This window comes from Falco naumanni, chromosome Z, assembly GCF_017639655.2.
Source record: "Falco naumanni isolate bFalNau1 chromosome Z, bFalNau1.pat, whole genome shotgun sequence".
NCBI lineage: Eukaryota > Metazoa > Chordata > Aves > Falconiformes > Falconidae > Falco > Falco naumanni.
In genome coordinates, this window is record NC_054080.1 from 50,421,708 (window position 1) to 50,435,275 (window position 13,568).

The 13,568-nt window shown below is 36.3% G+C and overlaps 1 protein-coding gene across 2 annotated transcripts in view; it reads right to left on the reverse strand.

The window, feature by feature from the left end:
* CNTLN (centlein) overlaps positions 1 to 13,568 on the reverse strand; it is a 197,735-nt gene that overhangs the window by 80,279 nt on the left and 103,888 nt on the right. For both annotated transcript variants that reach the window (XM_040579978.1, XM_040579977.1), the window contains exon 12: positions 11,789 to 11,914. In XM_040579978.1, coding sequence (XP_040435912.1) covers positions 11,789 to 11,914 — 126 coding nt within the window. The remainder of the gene's footprint in view (positions 1 to 11,788; positions 11,915 to 13,568) is intronic.

Below are 13,568 nucleotides of genomic sequence, written 5' to 3' on the forward strand. Positions count from 1 at the left end.
GATGAAAAGTAAGTAACCACTCAGTTAAACTTTAAGTTCCATTAAACTCCTACCTGCAGTGGTAATGCTAACACAGTGAGCCACTTCTAAAAGCTTGCAATGTTGAAACTGCAGTTACCATTTGGCCTCTATCTAGATGCATTCTTTACAGAGGTTCATTTCAATCACTTTGGTCTGGGTTTTTTAAGCTGAAAAGCTATAAAACATTTTCAAAACATGACAAACAACTCTTTTCTGACAGCAATGGGACAGTTCTTTTCAGTCTTGGTTAGTTTATAGTCAAGGTTTCTAGAGTCCTAAAGAAGACTGTGTAGCTGAAAAACATACCCTGAATATTTACAGTAATACCCTACCAAATTTGCCAATAACAAAGGTTACATAAATGAGTGACTTACATGACTGCTACTTCTAATTTTAAGAACAAATACACTAATCCTGTATCTTTAGATAAACTGTAAATCTTATTTAGAGTCATAGAATCATTTAGATTGGAAAAGACCTTTAAGATCATCAAGTCATTTAAAATATGTATTCAGCTCCCACACTTTTCTGCTCAGGACCACTTTCTAAAGAGGGATGAATAAAAGGCTGGTTTTGCAATGTGCTTGAAAGAGTAATAAAACCAGTGGACTGGGAAGAATCCAGAATTTATGACTCCTTCCAGAAACAACACCTTGCTCTTGTTTATACTGAAATGTTTGTATTTTACAGCAGCTTTGCTAAGTTCAAATGATAGCCCATCAGATGGGAGAAAAGTGACTTAAAGTCATACAAAGCCTAGAGACTGGTATGCTGCTTTTCACCTTTACACAGACCTAAAACTGCCTCATGGCCTTGAGCCTTCTGCCTGGAAAGGTTATGCTGTTTGTAAGTATATCTCATAGAATGTGACTCTATTTCTTCAGTAAATCTTTCTCAATGATAAGCATTTTTTAATCTGGTTTCAAAACAAGTTGAAAACCCACAGAGATCTTCTGACAATATAATCTAATGCAAAATACTTGAAAGTTTACTTTATTGACAAGAAGTAGTTCAGGAGAGCAGCAGTCTCTGCTGCTTTAGATTACATGGCCAGAGAACAACTTCCACCTCCTTCCTAGCCAAGGAGAATTTACCAAGTCCTTGAATCAACAGGAATCAGCACCCTAAATTAGTAGAAACCTACTGGCACTTCCTAGAATACTGTCACTATCTTCTAATATGGCAGATCAGAAGTAGAATCGTGTCTTTGTTTTCATACCACGAGAACAACCTCCAAGTGGTTTGTTTGCTATCAATAACTTCATGAAAGTAATTCTTCTTGCTTATAACATACGCATACAAAAGGCACCAAGAGGATCAGGAAAGCACACAGCGTCCTGTTTTATGTACAAATGCTTCATTTCTGTCCTCCAACTATGATTGCCACAGTTTCACTTGGCAATATTAAAACATGGATAGTAAGAAATCAAGAGACATCAAATCTATCCAGCTAATACTTTATGCTGGTATTGCATACATTTTTAAAGGTACCCATTTTGACCCACAATTATAGTATCTGCTATTTCAAGTATCATAAAATATTCTGAACTCTGTTTTATTGCAATGTAATATTTTTGATTACTCCTCCATTATTTAGCTATTTTTATAATACTTACCCATTTGGAATACACAAAGAGTTAGCATATTAAAAGCTGTGCTATAAAATCAGCTTTGCCAAAGGAATTACTTCTAATTTCTTTTAGATTATACCTAGGCATCAGCAAGAAATTCTCTGTAACAGTTGCTTACTTATCAAGTTACTGGAATAGGCGAAATGCTTGTACCATCTGCATATAAGCAGAGCTTCTGCAAAATATACCTTCTTGCTAGAACAAAATTTCCTAGTACTCATCATTTTTAACTGTCAGCAGTTCTAAAGATACCATCAGGAGCCCTCGCACAGCTCCAAGTCCAAGGTACATATACACATGCGCACTTGGGTCTCAATGCATTAAAGAAAAGATAATTTAGAAAGATAGTCTGAGCTATAGCATAAACTTTCTTTCTGCACTTATCAGTTTAAAGAGCGCCTTCCCTCAAGAGCTGCTGACCCTAGGTTAACCCATTGCCAGAGGATTCTAGTTAGTCCTCTAGCAAACCACTGCCTCCTGAGTAATAGACATCCCATAAGTCAGCCACTGCTCATCAGCAGCTTTCAGCATTCACAGGTAGGGCCAGCAGGAGACTCCTGCACTCCTCTGCATACGGATAAAAGGAATTAAGAGAGCAGGCTCATGGCAGACTAAAATAAACATCCAAACAAACAGTAAGTCTTCTCTTCCATTTGTCCCAGGGAATTTTATCTGGAAAATAAAACCAAGCAGAGAATCTCATTTCTAATAGAGCTGAATACATAAGAAGGAGTAACCCACTGAGGAAAACGACTCCTTCCCAAGGATTACATGTTGTAAGACTGCAGTAGGATGACTCTTCAGAGCAATAAGCAGAACCAACCACAATCTCCTAATGCATACTGTTGTTGCTTGTGTGGACAGGTATCAGGGGGGTAGTCCAGGAGCTGCTGCAGTCAGGGAAGCCTTACTCTGAGTCCAAGAGGTTAACTGTTGCCTTTTCAAATGTTTTCCTCCAGAGTCATGGAAGATTGTTAAAGACTGGAAAGCCAAATTAAGAAGAAAATCAGGCAGAAGAAGACTGCTAAGCAAGCTTTGCATGCACTTTATCGGGGTCCTTAAAAAGGGGCAGTAGCGTTGCTTATTATATTAACCAAAATAAGTCTTAAAGACACCAGGTGAAAGTAGTGCCAGGTAATTTTTTCTTACCCAAAGCCTAAGCCAAATAGCCTAATAATCCTTGCAAAGAAAATGGGACAGCAGAAGCAGCTCTGTTTTCTTCCCCTCAGAAAAGGAGCCTGAGAAGAAAGAAAGCAGAAAGGTCTTCTAGGTAAGCAAAACTGAACTTTACTTTCTGTTCTTGAGTCTTCAAAAGGGTAAAAATTCTACTCTGTAAAACAAAAGTAGAATGCACATGCACATTACACATACTTTTGTAAAAAGCCCATACAGAAAATACAGGAAAAGGCTGTCACAAATTCGGGTAAGGAGTCTGATACATCATAATGCAAACAGTGATTTTGATTTTCTACTACTCAGAAAATGTTTAGAGTCCTGAAAGCCAAGCTAGGCAGAAACTTTATCCAACTTCTACAGGTGAAATACTACTCTGACAGAAAATCTTCACTTTGTTCCTACAGCATTATGATTCAAGAATATTTGCCTGCAGTGAGGGCAAAATATGCTCTTTTCATGGGTCTGTATATTTATGTGTCAACTGACAGCCTTGGGAGGTGAGAGTAATCCTGGGAGCAGGTGTTTGATCTAGACTGTGCGAGAGAGCAAAAACCATTACATATGTCTGGGGATAATGCTGCCAAAAGAAGAGTAAAGCAAAAAGTACTAGCATTACTTACATTTTGCAAACATTCAAACTATTCAGAATCATTTACAGAAATTCCTATACAGGAAGAAAATTGTAAACTTACAGTTTACACCAAGAAACTTATGGTCTTAATTAACCAAGGAAATGGAATATTTGACTGTACAGAGTCATTGAACTATCTATTTTACTTTGTCCATTCACTTCCCAAAGTCTTTATCATTCTTGTTTCCCAATTCAGTCACTTATAGGATGGATTAAAATCGCAGGAAGTTATATCTGTTGGTGTTGTCTTTCGGATTTACAACCCGCATTCAGGAGCAAGAAAGGATAAAAGCAACCCACACACACACCAGTCCAAGGTCTGTTCACATAACAAAAAAGTGAACACAATGTCATAGTTGTCAAGAATGAGTTTTGAGGTATATTTCAAATCAATAGTCACTCAAAAACCAAAGATGTACTAGTGACTAGCGACTAAAGTAGTTAACACGCAGTACAAGCTTTTTTTCAAAAGGACGGTTAGAAGCCCATGCCTAAAATTATATCTTCTGTTTAGTAATCTTTTATCTGTTTTACTGTAGCTCAAAACTCAGCTGATAGACTAAAAGATATTTTAAAAAAATCAAATGTCACATCGTGTGAATTATGCTCATTATTTTAATTTTTTCATTCCTTTTTAATAAGACCATCAGAATTTTTAATAAGACCTCATAAACAGTGTTTACCTGTAGTTTGTTCAGAAACATTTCAACCTGAAGGGCCGTGACTGGTATACCAGTGTAATCAATGTAACTCAGACAAAGAAGCACATAGGGTGAGGACTCCATTGCACAAATATCAATAGTTTTGTCACATCAGTGCTTTTAACTCTCATATAAAACTCAGAACATCAACATAACAAAGTCTCCATTATCTGTACCCTGGTTTTTGTATGGAGCTCGTTTCAAATAAAGCAAAGTAAGGATACAAATCAATTTTATAAATTACTTCTTACACTGAAATATTTGAGTTTTAGGAAAATTTTGAAGATTCCATGTCTATCCTCACGTGACTGTTTGAAAACAGAAAATACAACAATACCTCTTAGAACATGCAGTCAGAATTCTTTACAAATTAGAAAAGGATCCCAAAACATTCAGATAAGTTAAACTTTTGTAAGTATACGTATATTACTCCTCATGCAGCAAGAGCGTCAAGTAGTTTATCACACAGATCATGTTTAGCTCCACATCCAACTTTCTGGAATACCAGAACTGTACACTTTAGGAAGAGTTCAAGAGATTGGGTAACAATACATAAACACTGCTTAATAATTTTCATTGTAAAATACTATTTGCAGTCTTTGGAAAAACTTAATGCTTCTAGTTCTTTGCAAAATTCAGTTTTTGAAGTTCTATATGCTATCAGCAAATCTGAGATATACAGAAATTTGAAAATTTGTTATTCCCTTCCAAAATAATTATCATGCAAGGAAAACTGAAAACTAGCATTGTATGCTAAATTCAACTGTTGCCAGAAAGCACCAAGCAGCGCTGCCCTTACCAGAATTACCAGGAACACCACTGAAGATGTTGGACTGAAACCTATACTCATTACTTCCTCATTACTCTCTTATTACAGCAGCCTGACAGCTTATGTTACCAGCTTTGGTGTGCTTTGGTGTCATAAGATTACAGGTTCATAGGCTTCTTTTTATTTCAGTAACATTCAGTACAACTTAAAAATACTCACTTAGTACTTCTTTACTTTTATACACACAATATATATCTGCAGGCTGATAAATAAGACATTTCCATCTAAATGCTGAAGGATTTTTGTCTAGGCAATAGAGACAAGAAAAAGACAGCAGTCTCAGAGGCAGCGTGCTTACCAACAGTACAATATCTCAGTTCTATAACAGATAATCTACAGAAATCACTGTGATTCAACAGCAATAGCTCTGTGCAAGCAATACATAGGAAAGCTAACTTTCTCCAACATCTCTCTGCTATTGTTGTCCCTGAAAATGCCCAGATTTTATCATTAACACCACTTTAATTCTGCCTTTCCCACTTATGTATTATGGAAGAATGTTTAACAGCATGACTGAATGTTTTCAGTACGACACATCTCATCATGTATGAGAAGGCACTGAAGTACTGCTACAGGCTGCTGTGGAGATTTGATAATACTACTTGGACTTTGAACAAATATCTGCAGACAAGAAAAGTCTGATTAAATATGGAAAAACAAAGGAAAAGCATCAATAAATTTGAATCCCAAAAACCACAGCAAACCCCAAAATTTGTCTGTTAAATAGGATGCAGGAAATTACAAGATCTGGTGGACACAGGTAAAGAAAGTTCTAAAGACAAGTTTAACAATTAAAGATCATTAATGTCATCATCCCTGACAGATCGGTCTCACTGAAAAACAAGAATATATTTGTTTCAGTTAGCTGACACACTGCCTTGTGAAAACGTAACTGGTTGCTTACTAGAAAAGAGAAAACAATTCACAAAAGGGACCATGTAAGTTAATTATGCAGAAGCCCCTAAACAACTTCACATGGCATTTATAGTTCTGATTCAGTCCTTTAAAACTCACTTTTAAAAACTGCACCCCGTAGCACAACTAATGCTGCTCTTTTCTTACATTATAGATCATCTGTATTGGGTTTAGCCAACAACTGCACTGTTTCTAGTTCTCACACTTGAGCATGGCTGTCATTTCCACTGAGCACGCTCAGTGCAGTCAGTGAGCAGGCACCTTTGTCAGAACCCCCTAACACCAGGTGCAGAGCCTGTGCAATCAGCGTTTTCAGAATGGAAGATGGTATTTTCAGATTGAGCAATCTTTTTACCCATCCAAACCCTAAAGAAATACAGATATATCATTATTTAAACTATATTTGGCCTTGCAATGTGGAATTACTAACTGTAGTAAAAAGTAAACAAGAGCCCTGAGCTATTAAAGTATTTTGCAGTAAGAAGCCCGCTATGTCCCAGCACCCCTACAACTGAAGAAGAGAAATATTACCTTATACAGAGACAGTACATGTCAAAAGGGCTATACTCTGTAGGTGACACTGATGTAGCATGAATGAACTTTTTTCCAAATTAATTCGGTACACGATGTAGCTATCAAGTGAAAAAAAAAATATACTGTGGTATTCAGATGTTAAAAACAACAATGGAGGTTTAAAAACTAAAAGTCTCTGATGTTCAGGTATTTCCTGTTTAGTCAAAGAAACTGTCAGATCACTGCACTTTTTCAGCAGGTTTTCTAGAAACAAAACAAAACAATACAAAAACAACAACAACAAAAGACGACATATTCAGGAAGCAGAGGAACTAATAAAGCTTAGGTTTTTGTTTCTTAGTGCCGCCAATCCGGAACGCTAAATTTAGCTTTCCTCCATGAAGAAAAGGCAAGAGGCATCACATCCTGTTGCTGGTCCTGAGTCCAGCTACTGTCAACTTGCTAGTGAGATACCACTATACAGGGTACAGAACAGTTGCTTTGACTCCAAAAAGAATAAGTAAAGAAATCATGAGGTCTCATTTTCCTAACAACCACAAAGCTAGTAAGAAACCTTTATTAAATAGCTGCTATAGCAGAGTAAGTATGCTACTAAGCTTGCAGTGAATCCACATGCTTCAAAGATGAAGAGCACATTTCCCACACTGAGGACACGCACAGCTACTCAGGCACTCTAAGGAAAGAATGACCATCAAAGGTTCTTTGAATGATGTGGCTATCTCTTTCACTTTATAAACATTTCTTCCTTATCACTGGCTGCATATGACCATGCTACATGTAGAACTGACTACCAGTTAGCTGTAAAGATAATGACATATCATAATGTCTTATGTGAAAGAACGTACTAGGTAAAATAATTCATTGTTGCTGGTTATCAATCACAAGATCTCCTACGAAGTAATCCAGAATGAAAGATGTAAAATTATAAAGCTTCCACGACAGTTTATATTTATTATATACAATCAACTATACCTTCTCAAAGTCTGTACATAAAGGCTGAAGGGGAAGGGTATACCTGTACTCCAGCAAATGAGAATTTAATATGGAAATGACAAACTATTTTAAATTCGCTAACATGCAATCAAACAGCAGTTCAAATGGACACTTTACATACTAATTTACTGTGAATTTCAGCAAAATCCAAATAATATAGATACGAAGATGAATCTAATTAATGTGGGAAAAAAATGTCAACATGTCAACACACTTTTACAGAAAGCAAAACACTTAGCACTTAGCCAAGATTAAAAATCATCTGTCTAAAAACTTGAGATACGTGTGTGTGTACGTTTTAGTACTCAAAATTTATCTATCTATCTATAAAATGATATGTCTGTTTTCAGCAGAGATATTCCAGTTCTATGTGGCTGCAGGATGTTGAATCTGAAAGCACTGCTGTTGCACAGCTGAATAGAAGAATTTCAATATATTATGCTATTAGATTCTCCTCTTGCAAGTTGTCAGCAGTTTCATGGAGCTTGAATAAAAATATTACATGTATGCAAGCATGGGCCACTCTTCAGCTAATTGTTAACTACTGTTTGAATACAACTGGTTTTCTGCTTGCTTAAGGGGGAGAGAAAAAGTGATAAAACCCCACGATTTTCTTAACACGGAACATGAACAGAAACACAATACCTGCTTCTGTAGCCTGCAATAAGATGGTACTATGAGGAAACGACTGCAGCGGAACACAGGTATTGCATAATTCATAGGGAAATTGACACACGTGAGAAGACCAAATTGGGACATCCTAGCAGAGCTCTTTTCACTTGGACACGAGCATTAATAAACACTTTGAATAATACTTAGGGAATTTATTTCAATGACCTCTTTTTGTTCCTGTTTATAACTCTTCAATTTTGGCATGAGTTTACATGGAAGCTGCTATAGGGTTTCTTAAGACATTGAGTTGTGAGGGCTTAAAAGTTAGACTATTTTCTTAGCTACTGGTTTGGATCTCAAAGAGAACTTAAATTTCATACTTCTTTGCTTTATTTTGTTTTCATAATTAAAAAAAAATTAAAATGAGATTTTATAGCTCATAAAATTAAAAATGAGTCTTTCCATCCACATATACATGGTGAAATATAATTTGATTTCTTTGTGAAAGCATAAATAGTGGGGAAAGAGACAATAAAGAAGTCAGGTAAAACTTACTACAAGCAGTTTCTATAAAGTCAGAGAATAATTACTCTGTTAACGTACTTAGTATAAAGATAAATTCTATTAATAGCAAAAAAAAAATAATCTTCCTCTTTCCAAAGGAATTTTAGGAAATTCCAGAGAAATATATGCATAAAGCATTGAGCACACACTGAATAATTACAGTTTATTGATTAATATATTATACTAATCTAGTATGGGATTGTAACAATATACTTTCTTTTATATGCACAAGTGGCTCATATTTATACTTCACTAATCATGGAAAGGGCGTAATCCACGGCTCTGAAACATATTTCATTAATTGCAAAGTAATACAGCATGCACATACTATTCTTTACTAATCAAAAAGTAAAAAAAAAAATGGAAGTAACAGTGCCATGCATTCTGCATCAACTTCCTCCAAAAAAATAACTGACACTAGGCAATCTGAACTTCATGAAAACAGAAAATGTCACATATTTGAAAAAAGAGGTGCTTAAATTTAAATCTTATTTTGTTTATGTGTTAATGCCCAGCTTGAAAGGTGCATAGTGTTTAATAGCTTATATGAAAGTCAAAGCATGAAAGTATGCATAAAGCATAAAGCACTTATATGAAAGTCCTCCCTGACTGTGAGGAGAACTTTATGAAAGAAAGGACCTGACAGAAAGTAGTGGGCGACACAAAGTCTCTCCACCAGCTTCATCATGATTTGGAATTAGGCACCATTAGAACAAGTGACTTCCCAAGCAACTTCAGTTTTTCCTGACTTAAAAACAGATTTCATTGTGCTAATATTGGTAATGGCTGCATTTTGGAACCTGGGACATGCATCAGCAGGCTTTCCTTGGGTTTATCCTATGTTTTATTTACTATCCATCTATTTTCAGAGCAATGTATGTGCAAGTTAAAGACATTATGCATCATAGTTCTACCCCTGGAAGGGATGGAGGAAAAGAGGGAGGGAGGGAGGAAAAGAGGCGGGGGTGGAAAACCTTCCTTACTTGTAAAACAGTTAAACAACAACAAATAATCCTGTTTTCCTAACATTCACTCTCTGGCCTAGTCAGGGAAAGAACACGTATTTAAAGTTAAAACAGACTTAAGCCAAAATAAAATACCTACACAGACACTCTTCTTTAAGCAATGATGCATTGGATTTAGCTTATACACGTTCTAAATCAACTTACAATCAGTAGGATATATCAAATTAAGTGTGTCCACAAAACCTGTGGGCTACCCTGATTTACTTATACTACTTGTAAAGTCACACATGTAAGTAATTGGTATAATTCTGTAGGACATGTCTTTTATCCACAGAGCTTAAGAAAGACTACATGCAACATAAAGAAAACCTACGCACAGATTTTAAACAGACACTAAATATTGACCTTCTTAAGAAAATAAGCCCAGATATTAAAGTACTGACTTGCTTCAATAAATTAAAGATAAGTCATTATTAGAGACAGATACTGAAGACATATAAAAAGGTTATGTATGCATTCCTTCCTTCCTTCTACTAACAATAAGCTACGTTGCCCATAAGGAGTAAAAGGCACCTAAAGCCACACAAGGAATTCACCTTAATGATCACAATGGTGCACCGCCTTCTTAGTAAGCACTACACAGGATTTTAAGAACACATTGTGACTTAGAAATTCTCTGTCTCCAAGAGTTCAACTGTTTGCTCATGCCATTTCACCACAATCTAGTCAAGGCCACTGATCTGCAGTGTACCAGACATAATGGAGTTCCCCATAAATGTGACTGCGCAGGAGCTCTAGAAAAATAGTCCAACTGTACTAACCTTCAGGGCATGCACAATACATAAGCAATCTCTCTTTCATGGCTTTTTGTGAAAAGGAGAGGCTTATGTTATTGCTCCTGAGTTACTGTCTCCTGTGGTGCATGTGTTGATTAGTAATGGAAGAAGAATTACAACTGCAATTACATGTATGGCAAAAAAGTGCTCTTTCCTACATAAAAATCAAAATAAACAAAAGAAATGCATGTGATAATCTGTAGTGATAGTTTCAAAATAGCAAACAAAGACAGGACAATGAAGTGACAAGAATGGACTTGTAACCAGTAGATAAAAGAATACCGCATGCAACACATTTGCTGGCAGTATTTTATGTAAAATGCTAAAGCAGCTTATAAGCAACACAAGGACTTACATATCACAAAACAATTTGCTGCTGTTGAAATTCTGTGATAGCATCCTTCATGGTATCTCCACAAAATCAGTTTACATTGTGACCCATTGGGAAAACAGATTTTCTTTAATGCTGACAAAAAACAAAGTCTGAATACAAGTTTCTATGATGTCTTGATTCTTAAATATAATTAAAAAAATCAACTTGACTTGCAGAAAGCGTTAAATAGCAGCCAAGGGCTAATTATACCACACTAACTTCCTTTTGTCTGGTATAAAAGGACATTTTCTTACTCTGCCTGGCTGAGTATAATAGTCTATGAATTATGAGATCAAAGCAGCAAACTGTATGTTTTCTAAAGTAAGAGTTTCCTTCACCAAGTTTTACACTTACTACAGCTAAAAGAGCTGTGTGAAGGGATCAGCACTAAACCCAAAGGACAGGCTGTGCACAGCAAGAAAGAAAGCAACTCCCTCGTGCTTTTTGCAGGTCACTACCAAGGACCATGTTAGCAGATCCACACCAGACCCTTAACAGGCAGCTCTGCTGCTACCAGTAATTAGCTTGGACAGCTCTGGCTCCAGGAGTAGCAGCAAGGCTACACCATAATGAGCTCAGCTGGGATTAGCAGGACAGGGCAGGGAACCAAGAGAGCTGAGGCATTCTGCATTGCGTATGTATCACAGAGATCAAACAAGGATGGCTGGCTAGGTTATCCCCTCACCACCTCATTCCAAAAATGAAGCACGGCAGTGTGTAAAATACAGGCTAATGAAGAGCGACACCTCCAACAGATGAGAGCCACATTAATTAACACAATCCCTAGATCATGGAATACAGTTTCTGTTGGTGCTAGCAAACTTGTAACTTGTCACTGATTAAGGGGGGTGGGGGGAACTGATGTTTTCTTTCTCTGCTTTTGGTAGGAGACGGTTTTATCTTGGAATTTTGCAAGGAATTCCTCTTATGTGGCCTGCAAAGCACTACCTTCATAAAAAACAGCAGAATGTTTCTTTATGTACACACCATTTAAGAAACGAACTCACTTTTCAATCAACAGCTTTTTGTGTTCCCTTTTGAAAAAAGCCAGTTCATTCCACACAGCATCAGAATCATCTTGACAAAGTTGACGGAATTCTGCATGCTGGTATCTGCTTTCAGTATTTTTAATCCTGTTTATGAGTAAAAAGAGGTTGGTTGTTTTCAAATATCTACATGTTTTAGGACAAGATTAAAAGCATCCTTGCTTTCACAAAACACAAATTTGAAACTACAGCATCTACCAAGTACAAATCTTGCACGATCTATAAATTCTGTGAGGCATGAAACATTACGTATGTTATTACAGGAAAGTTCAATTGCATAGTTTCAGACAGGTATTGTGTTAGTATGGCACCACAGCTCTCAACTGACACATGGCAGAGCTGTGTCATGCACATTCATTTGGTTAACATTGCTTACCATTCTGGTATAAGAAAACACAAGGCGAAACCATCACACAATATCTTGCAAAAAAACATGGGAGAGCCACTACCTTCCCTAATGCTCCTGCAAACAATCTGGAAGCTGCACTAATGCCTACTCTAATCAAACTGTTGATCTACGATCTAATCAAAGAATAAACTATCTATGGATAAGATGATACATCAGGAAAAAGCATTCTGAATTTAGAAGCACAGAAAATGAAAATACCTCACAGTTTTTCTGTCATAAAATATTTTAATGTACTTTAATAACGCAAAAGATAAACATTTTATTAAAAAATCCTTTCTAAAATGAATTGAAAACTCTCTGCAATATGAATTCTTATTGGGCATAGAAATAAAACTCTCAGAGAATGTGGTAATCTCGTAAGGCCTCTATCACGTTTGCAGTCACGTATGTCAGTGGATGTCGTATGTACACTGACAGGTGGATTAGGTCCCATCAGCTGCCATTTCAATAATAAATTCTAATCTATGAAGAATCAGAAAGAATGGGTTCCTCCATCACTTACGGAGGATCAGAAGTGCCACTTAAGTACTTGATACTGAGTTCTTAATTCACAGTTTACATGGCACCAGCGATATAAAGCTTTTTGAGATAGTAAGGTAACAGTGTAAGGTATAACCATTTACAGACTGCTTTTATTTGTGCCTTGGCTACTTTCCTTTGTTTAAGCATATTAAAAAGGAAAACCAAACCTCTTCTAGTACGATGGGTTCATACAATTCTGTTCTGATTACAAAAATTATCAACACCCTGTAATTTTCAGCTCATTCTAATTATAGATGAAAAAATCACATGAACGAATGAAGACTTAGTATTACACTTTCCCCAGTATCTACTTTTCCTAAATATACTCCTTTCAGGACACAAGCTGGTCTCATCTGTTTTAAACAGAAACAGAAGCTGATTTTGTCTCTCCTTCGCCTTTCTTCCTTTTTTTTTTAAAAAACCCAAACTATCAGAACCAGAGCACTCAGTGCATCACTGTATACCAAGTTTGATTTTACTGTGTTTATCAAGGTTGAATTTTTGTCTTGGTCTCTCAGTCAACCAGGAATGCCTACTTAGCTTTAGACACAGAACTGAGTAATTTCATTGCATGAAGTAACTACCATGCAGTAGGTTTCAGTCATTTCTAGCCTGCATTGAACTTAAAAGAGTGAGCTTTTAGGGATAAAATCACACATGTTTTTCCTAAACAAACAACATGTTTTTGTTCTAATTTACACAAACCTTTTCATTATTTATTCTTTGATATTGTAAAAAATCTTCCTGTGCTACCAATGTCTGTAGCAGATTTGTACATTACGATTATTTTCATCCACACTTTTTTTAAAA